Consider the following 9666-nt stretch of genomic DNA (forward strand, 5'->3'; position numbering starts at 1 on the left):
CGGTGTAACATATGAAAATAATAATTTCTAACTTATCAAGGGCGGAGGAGGGAGGGAAAAAAGAGGAGCTGTACCAAGGCCTGAAATAGAAAATAAATGTTAGAAAATAATAATGGCAACATATGTACAAATATGCTTGATACATTAGATATATGGATTGTTATAAGCGCTGTAAGAGCCGCCAATAGAATGATCTTTTTAAAAATAAAAAAGTTGGGGAGGAGTTCAAGATGAATGAGAAAAAAGAAAAAGAAATCTGTAAAGGCATTGTTGCAGTGGTGCCAGCAGGCACTAACAACTTACATTTTGTAAAAATGCATATCTTGTGTTGGTGTCTATGTTAACACATGTACCAAACGCAATATGCGTTCATCAACTCTTTATGTGATGGGTAAGGCCATGAGTATTTAAGTTTTCGGAAAGTCAAAAGTTGTACTTGGATTTTTCAGCTGTTGGAGGACAGGACAGTGCTCCCAAGCCCCACGTTGTTCAAGTGGCGAGTGTATTTGAAGTATGTCTACCACAGCGGTGCCTTTCAAGATATCCTAAACATCACAGAGAAATTCAAATTTTACATTTAAATTTGAATATTAAAAATGTAAAACATTTTTATTTGGAGAACCTTGAGAGGTTTAATGAGAAATGTAAGACTCTTGACCTTGGTAAAAATCGTGGCCACCCAAAGATAGTCATTACTTCTACTTGACACCAAACTAGCATTCTGCTGGATTTGTGATGCTACATCATTTATGCCTTTCCATGCAGAAAGTGCACATCTGTTTGTTTCAGAATTTGCCCTTGCTCATGCAGGTCTCGAATAACAATAGCATTATGGCAGGGTGGCAGCGGTGAGGTGCCCAACTGCTAACCTAAAGCTTGGTGGGTTTGAACCCACCCAGCAACCCCATAGGAGAAAGAGCTGCCAGTCCATTTCCAGAAAGATTAAACCCCCCCAAAACCCATGACCTTGTAGCCAGCCAGTGTGGACACTTAGTGGCCCTTTAGGACAGAGGGGACTGTCCCGTAGGTTCCCAGGGCCACAGCCAACTGCTCCATCTTGTTCCCAGGAGTGGCCGATGGGTTCCTAGTTGGCGTGTTCCAACTGCTGACATTTCAGTCGGTGGTTAAGTGCTTCAGCCGGCAGCCAGGAAAGCCCTGTGGGATAGTGCTACTCCGCCCCATGGTGCTGCTGTGAGTTCCAATAAACTTAGCAGCTAGCAAGGAGAACTTGGAGAGAAGAGCAATAAAAGTTCCTGGCTGTCAGGGAGAGGGTTTTTGTTTAGTCTGGTTTACTACTGAAGGTGGTCGATGAACTAAGTGAGTTTATCAAATATCATGGCAGTATTTATCAGGGGAAAACGGCAACAGCGTAGTTATAAGGCATGGATTATTTTCTGGAATATTGCAGGGTTTATGAGCTGGTGGCTTGCCTCACTACATTAACTGAATCCATTAGTGAAACCAAGTTCTAAGGGCAAGCTTAATTTGCTTTTAAAAATGGGATTAAAAAAATTTCTTTAAGCACATTCAAATGATTGTGGTTATTGGCAATTAATCACTTGGTAGTTAAGGGGAAGTTGTACATGTTCAGAATGAATTATAAGGTCATGGAAGTGAGTTTTAAGTTGCTTTTAAGATTTTTTAAAAAGGAAATAGTCTGAATTAGTTAATAACTAATATAATTAGCTGATCCCCAAGCTGTAGTTAAACCCCAGTACCAAAAGATACAGTATAATTTTAAAGGGCTAGATTTTTCCCCCCTCTGCCGATGAGGTCTTTAAGAAACACTCTCATGAGTGTCAGTGTTAGAGATTTAGAAAATGGGAAAGGTAAGAATAGAAGGTGACTCAATCAGAGTTATAAGAAAGTATGTACCATATATACTCGAGTGTAAGTCACCCGAGTATCAGCCGAGGCATCCAATTCTGCCACAAAAACTGCATTAAAAATGTGCTGGGGGAAAAAAATGTGCTGAAAAACTCGGCTTATACACAAGTATATACGGTAACCAAGAAATCTCCTTGGCCACCCCACCCCCCAAAATTTTAGTTTTAATATTCCTTAACTTCCCACTCAACTGAAGGTCTGAAAATACTTGTCATGTATTATATTTATTTAAATACCTGAATTTGAATCTTCCTTCTTGAAATCTTCCTATTCTCCACTCTTCCAACATCTTTAGCCTCCTTGTCCGACTCCCACTATCTTTTCTCTTTCACGTTATCTTACTTTCTTCTTTCTACAAAATTCTTCTTCCCCACTCAGCTGGCCCCTGTGATGTACAGGGCCAGCTCTCTTCTGGGCCCTTGCCTATCCCTGCCTCTGAGGCTGCAGTAAGTTTCCTTGGCTTGCTTCAATAAGATACCACACACTGGGTGCCTTATAAGAACAGAAATGCACTGCATCACAGTTCTACTGCGAAAAGTCCGCATCCACACTATCAGCTGGGCCATGTTCTTGTTCGGTGCCGCGGAATCGGCTCAGCTTCATAGAGACCTCATATAAAACAGGATGAAAAGTTGCCCAATTCGGCACCATCCTCACAATTGTTCGTTGCTCTGTTGAAGCCCGTTGTTGGAGCCAGACCCAACCCAACCCACTGCCCTCCAGCCCTTTCTGACTCACGTGGCCTCGGTGTTACAGAGTGGAACTGCTCCCTAGGGTGCTCTTGGCTGCAAAAGTCAGTCACTTCGTTACTAGCCGAGAGATTGACAGCCCAAACCCACTCAAGTTGCCTCAGAAGACAGGTCTGGCAAGACTACAGCCTTGACTAGCCTATGAAGTAATGCTACTTTGCACACTTACGGTCAGTGTGAGTTAACATTGATTTAACAGCGACTGTCAACAGTAAGAGTCTTTATGGAGGCAGGCCTCCAGGTCTTTCTTCAGCAGATCTGCTTCATGGTAGTTTGAACTACCAACTTTTAGGTCCGTCATAAAGAGCAAATCATTCGTACCAGCCCACTGAAGCCTGCAAGAGAAGGGGCTTTCCTGTGCTCTCCCAGCTTCTGGGACCCCCAGGAATTCCTTAGCCTGTAGATTCATCTTCACATGGCAATGGTCTCTCTGCTTCACTCTCCTCTTTTTAATAAGCTCATCACTCACTGTTCTCATCCCCACCCTCTGCTGGCAAGGAGACCCAGGGGTGTGCCATGTGTTCCAAGCCAGGCTGCTAACTGGAAGGTCAGCGATTGACACTCAGCAGCTACTCCACAGGAGAAAAATGAAGCTGTCTTCTCCTGTCCAGATTGATAGCCCCAGAAGCCCTCGTAGCAGACAGTTCTGCTCTATCCTACAGGGCCACTGTGAGCCAGAATTAACTTGGTGGCAATGTAGATGTTTATTAATTGGGTTGGTTTTTTGTTTTTATTCTGGTATGATCTTCTGTTAACTTAATTGATAACATCTTCAACGACCCTGTCCCTAAGCAAGGTCACTTTTTGTCACGACAGTTTGCTAAGGGTGAGAACTTCAACATGTCTCTCTGGGGTATGCAATTTATAACACATGCCCTCCTTTCTGGCGCCCCCTTAAATGTCCTTTATGTCTCACCGTGTGAGGTCAAGGAAAAATGTTCTCTGGGTGTCAGTTTCAAGAGCCCTGGCAGTGCAGGGGTTAAAGCACTTGGCGACTAGCCTAAAAGTTTGGTGGTTCAAAATCACTTGCAGTTTCTTGGGAGAAGGATGTGGCCGCCTGCTTCCATAAAGATTCGCAGCCCATCAGGACCACAGTCTCATGGGACAACTCGATCAGTTGGCATAACATACATCACAAAAATCATGATCTGCATCTTAGTCAAGACCATCCATAATTTGTTATGGTCCACACACTCAAATGCCTTGGCTTAGTCAATAAAACACAAGCAAACATCTTTCTGGTATTCTCTGCGTTCAGCCAAGACCCGCCTGACATCAGTAATGATGCCCCTTGTTCCGTGACCTCTTCTGAATCCAGCCTGAACCTCGGGCAGCTCCCTGTCAATGTACTGCTGCAACCACTGTTGAATGAAATTCGGGAAATGTTTACTTGCGTGTGATATCAATGATATTGTTCTATAGAATCGGTACGAATATGGATCACTTTATCAGTTGACCAAGTAGTTGTCTTTTAGAGTTCCTGGCATAGAGGAGTGAATACTTCCAATGTTTCATCCGCTGTTGAAACTGCCCCTTGGTATTCCATCATTTCCTGGAGCCTTGTTTGGGGCTAATGCATTCAGTGCAGCTTCAACTTCTTCCTTCAGCACCATCGGCTCTTGCGCTTATGCTACCTCCTGAAATGTTGGAGTGTTGACTAGTTTTTTTCTGGTACAGTGTCTCTGTGTATTCTTTCCATCTTCAGAGAAATAGCAGAGGGACACGCAAAATAAAGGATAGTATGCTTGTGTTCAGTGTTCTATTTCTAAACTGTCAGCATGAGACCGAAGGTCAACAATTTCTTACAAGTAATGGTGAGAAGAGGCAGGGAAATTAGGATGCTAGGAAGAGAAAAACAAGACACAAAAAATGCTGACACACTGGAATAACGCTAATTAATGTCGCTGAACAATTTGTATGGAAATGGTCAAGAGGGAACCTAACTTACTTTGTAAACGTACACCAAAAACTCAAAGTTTTTTTTTAAATCATTTTATTAGGGGTTCATACAACTCTTATCACAGTTCATACATACATCAGTTGTGGAAAGCACATTTGTACATTCATTGCCCTCATCATTCTCAAAACATTTGCTCTCCACTTAAGCCCATGGCATCAGGTCCTCATTTTTTCCCCTCCCTCCCTGCTCCCCACTCCCTCATGAGCTCTTGATAATTTATAAATTATTATTTTGTCAAAAGTTTTGTGTATGTGTGTTTAAGATTGTTTTGTCTTAGAAACCCTATGGACTAGCTCTGCTCTGTCCTGTCTGGTCATTGTGAGTCAGAAGAAACTCAGTGCCTATGGGGTTTTGTTTGGAGATGTTGGCTTGAAGCAACATATCAACACACCGCACAGTGAGAGGATCTGCCTATTCAAAGCAAAACAATAACCTTTTCACTTCTGTTTTTAAGCTGTAGCTGACATGTTATCGTGGGATGAACGAAGGACATATCATTTCCCTAAGATGCCTGCTTCAACCATTGCTGTATTCATTGCTAGTACTAGTATGCTAGTGTGTCCGAGGGGTGCACCTGGCAGCTGGCATCTTAAACGCTTACTTCAGAGATACGGAGTGTTGGGTTCCAGACTGCCACAGTGAAACAAGCCACACACACTTTTATTTTGTTTGTTTCCCGGTACATATAAAAATTATCTTTGCACGATACTGTGGTCTATTAAGTTAGTCATAACATTATGAAAAGGTTTGAAATATTTGAGAATTAACAAAATGTGACACAGAGACTTGAAGTGAACATAAAGAAGCCTCACCAAATTCACTGCCAACTCAGAGCGATCCTGTAGAACATGGTAGAGCCACCCCGGTGGGTTTCCAAGACCGTCACGCTGCACAGGAGGAAGAAGCCTCCTCTCTCTCCCTTGGAGTGAATCATACCATTGAACTGCTGACCTTGTGATTAAGAGCCCAGTATACCATTGGGCTCCTTCGAAGTGAGCACATGCTGGTATGCTGGCACCGATAGACAGTGTTTCCCCTTTCTATTTGTAGAAAGCAATATCCACAAAGCCTAGAAAATGAGGTACACCTGTAATTTGTCATGATTCAAAGACCATCCCATAATATCTTATGATTCCTCCAGGCACATAACCACACCAGGGACCCTTTGGCCTCGGCCTCTCGGTGTTTGCATTTGTATAAAACCAAACTGGCTGACACTGGGTCGATTCTCACTCATAGCACACCTGTTGGACTTTGGGTTTGCAAGACTATCAGTCCGTAAGGACACGGGCAGCCTCCTGGTTCTCCTGTGGAGCAGCTGGTGGATTCCAACTATGAACCTGGTGGTTGCAGCCTAACATGTAATCCATAGTTTACTATTTCATTGGCAAATCATTTAGGTGGAGGGCAGGTAATGAGTTATGACTACGACCAAAAATCCTTTCTCTAACCCAACTGCATTTCCATTTATAGATTCCACCCTCAAAGTTGTCCAGAATACACAATCTATTATTTCAGAGTAACTTTAACTCAAACAGTGTTTTTAATATTTGCAGGAGTCTGAGCATGCCGGGCAAGCAGGAGGTTCCGCGCGAGGGCCCCCCAGGTTGCCACCAAGGTGCGTAAGTTCATGAAACTTAAAAAAATGAAAGATGTGTCAGAGGCCTGGCTCCTTCCTCTCACCACTCTCGTGTTTGGGCCTTCAATCTTCTTTGAGAGATAGCTGAGTTACGGTCTACACACAACTTACCCAGGCCACGAACCTGCAGGCTGTTCCTCACCACCGGGAGTAGGCATCTCTGCGCCTCTTTTGTTGAACACAGTCCAGAGCACAAGCACAGGCCTCTAGTCCTGTTGCCGTCCAGTCGATTCCAAAGCACAGCCACCCTGTGAGCCAGAACACAATGTGCTCCACGCACAAGAAGTGGATCACCACACCTTTGTTTCTGGGTAGACTCGATCTTCAACCTTTTAGTTAGCAGCTGAACATGTAAACCATTTGCACCACTCAGGGATGCTGTATTCCATCTATGTCCCCCAAACACACACACACACACACACCACCACCACCATCACCACCACCACCCCCAGACTCACTGCCTCGAGTCAGCTCCCACATAGAGACCCTCTAGGGCAAGGTAGAATGCGCCTGTGAGTTTCTGAGACTCACTTTTTTGTTGTTGTTTTGCTTGGATTTTATTTTTGGATGAAATTTTTTGAAATTAAAAAAAAAGCATTGTATTAGGGGCTCATACAACTCTTTTCACAACCATACATACATCAATTGTGTAAAGCACATTTGTACATTCGTTGCCCTCATCCTCAAAACATTTGCTTTCCATTTAAGCCCTTGACATCAGCTCCTCATTTTCCCCCTTCCCTCATGAACCCTTGATAATTTATAAATTATTATTGTTTTGTCATGTCTTTGTCTTATCTTACACTGCCCGCCGTCTTCCTTCAGCCACTTCTCTGTCCATCCCCCAGGGAGGAGGTTATATGTAGATCCCTGTAATCAGTTCCCCCTTTCCACCCCACCCTCCCCACCTTCCTGGTATCTAACTTTTTACAGGAGTAGAAAGCCTCCTGGTGGTTTCAAACAACTAACCTTGCAGTTAGCAGCCTAACACATAACCACTATGCCACCAGGGCTCCTGAGACAGCTCTATTACTGTTCTTAAAATCAACCAATAAAACTCAATCCCAAAACTAGAACAATCTCACTTCCGTTACCTGCCCATACATACCTGCATCCTATTGTGAGAAACCAGTCCGGTTTGGGCATTTGCAAAGGGAGGCGGGCCCTGTGAGCTCAGAAGTGACCTGTCCTTCTAAGCTCCCGAACTACTTGAGCAAAAGACTGTGGTGTTATCAGAAAGTTACTGTGTTGTACCTTTATGGAAAGCTGTCAGGATTAAGGAAAGCCTTTCAAGTAACAGATGAGCTATTCCATGTTCAGAACCAGCTTTCTCAAAATTAATAGAAAGTTTGATTTTAATAGTAGCTTCTGTTGTTGTCATTGTAAAATCCTGTTGGGTCAAGACTCTCGGCGACCCTGTGTACAGCAGAACAAAGTGCCGTCCAGTTCCGCACCAGCCTCACGATTGTGTCAATCCATCTTGTCAAGTATCGGAGCTGCTGTAACATGGATATTAGGGGATTTTCCATGTCCCTTTTCCAATCAAGTACACCTTGATGCCTTCTTTTTACATGCCTCTCGTCTTAGGCTTTGGTGGAAAGTGCTTAGCTTCCCGAATTGTCGTGGTGTGTTTAAGAGCAAATGTGGCCTTAGAGAGCGCATGAGACTAAATGCTTGTTTGTCTTGAACTAATGAATCTCTTGCGCTATATAAGAGGAAGCAGGAACCTCATGGCATTTCCTTGAATAATATAATGTGTAATGCAGCAGTCATTTGCACGAAAATAGCATACTGTGCATGTTTCAGTAAATTCTGTTCCACTAGTAAAAAGCTGAGAGACAAAGTGTGTGTGTGTGTGTGTGTGTGTGTGTGTGTGTGTGTGTGAGTGTGTGTGTGAGAGAGAGAGAGAGAGAGAGAACAGAACCCAATACCAGTCAAAACTGACTGCTGGCCTCGACATTGACTTTCAGACCGGTAGATGGAAAAGTCATCGCAGCTCGACAAGGTCCCCCCAGGGAGCCCCCTCAGAGACCACCTCCCCCGAAGCTTTCTGCAGCCAGAACATCATGTAAAAAACTGCCTCTCAACCGATCCTCGTCTGACATGGATCTTCAGAAAAAACAAAGTCACTTGGCATCTGCACTCTCAAAAGCCAAGAGTCAAGTCTTAAAAACTCAAGATCCGGTGCTACCCCCTCGCCCTAAGCCAGGACACCCCCTCTACAGGAAGTACATGGTAAGAGGAGCTATAAAAGGGTCAAGAGCTTTGTCCTGAAGTAAATGTACAATGCCTCTGGAGCTTTGAAAAAGAACAATGAAACATACGGAATTGCCATGGAAGTGGCAAAAATGAGGGTAACTGACAGATATTAAAGGTTACCACTGCTACCTGACCACTGAGTAGAACTTAAAATGAAGCAGGAAGTTTGTATTAAAATGGCTGGTTTTCCTATTTCTCTCTCCTGGAGTCTGATTATCACAGTTTATTTGGAAGTTTTCATCAATAATTTGGATAGTTGGGGTGTTATTTTTTTTTCTCCATGAGTGTTTTTCTCTTCAGATAATGTTAAAGCTTTGTCTCCGTTTCCCAAATTTGAAAAATAGAGTTGATTCGCTTTCTACTTCCGTCGGGTTCATCTGCTCACCTCTAGAACAAAACAAGTAAAACTAGTAGGTGGGTGCTTTTTCACAGTGACATGACAACGGGTCTTCTAACCAAGGTTGTAATTCATAATCCTCTGTTGTCCTGCATTTTGGTCTTTCATCTCAGAAACTATTTCACCTTAAACCATATAGGTTTGGTGGTTTCTTTTAAATCTCCCTTAAAAACCAAACTCACGACCCCCAAGTCAGTTCTGAGATTGGTCCTATGAGACAGAGTGGAACTACCCCTGTGAGATTCTGCCCCTGTAGCCCTTGAAGGAAGTAGAGTAGAAAGCCTCATCTTTCTCCCATGGAGCAGTGGGTGATTCCAAACTGCTGACCTTGTGATTCACAACCGGACAGGTAGCCACTCTGCCACCAGGGCTCCTATCCCCTGTTAAAGGGTGTCTTGTTATCTAGTGCAGCTATAGCCGAGATCCTGCAAGTGGCAAACAGAGCTTTATTTTCTCACAGTGGAGGAAGCTAGCAGTCGAGCCAGAGTGCCAACGGTAGAATAAGCAGAGTTGTCTCTGTTGACTCGGAGGGAAAGTCCTTATTCCTTGGCTCCTTGGTGGGTTTTTTGTTTTGTTTGTTTAAGATCATTTTATTGGGGGCTTTAACAGTTCTTCTAATCCTTGGTGGTCTTTAAGGAACCCTGAGGGGATCATGGTGAAACGCTGGGCTGCTAACTGCAAGGGCAGCTCCTTGAAACCACCAACCACTTCCAGGGAGACGATGAGGCTACTCCAGTGTAGACTGACAGCCTGGGAAACCCACAGGGAGAAGATG

The 9666-nt window shown here is 43.7% G+C and overlaps 1 protein-coding gene across 1 annotated transcript in view; it reads left to right on the plus strand.

The window, feature by feature from the left end:
• Positions 1-9666, plus strand: part of SH3D19 (SH3 domain containing 19) — a 125311-nt gene that overhangs the window by 81288 nt on the left and 34357 nt on the right. Inside the window, exons 9-10 of the mRNA XM_045295805.1 lie at positions 6153-6214; positions 8206-8470. Of these exons, the coding sequence (XP_045151740.1) occupies positions 6153-6214; positions 8206-8470 (327 nt within the window). The remainder of the gene's footprint in view (positions 1-6152; positions 6215-8205; positions 8471-9666) is intronic.

Source organism: Echinops telfairi, unplaced genomic scaffold (assembly GCF_000313985.2).
Source record: "Echinops telfairi isolate 266 unplaced genomic scaffold, ASM31398v2 ScPeMD7_5868;HRSCAF=6743_1, whole genome shotgun sequence".
Lineage (NCBI taxonomy): Eukaryota > Metazoa > Chordata > Mammalia > Afrosoricida > Tenrecidae > Echinops > Echinops telfairi.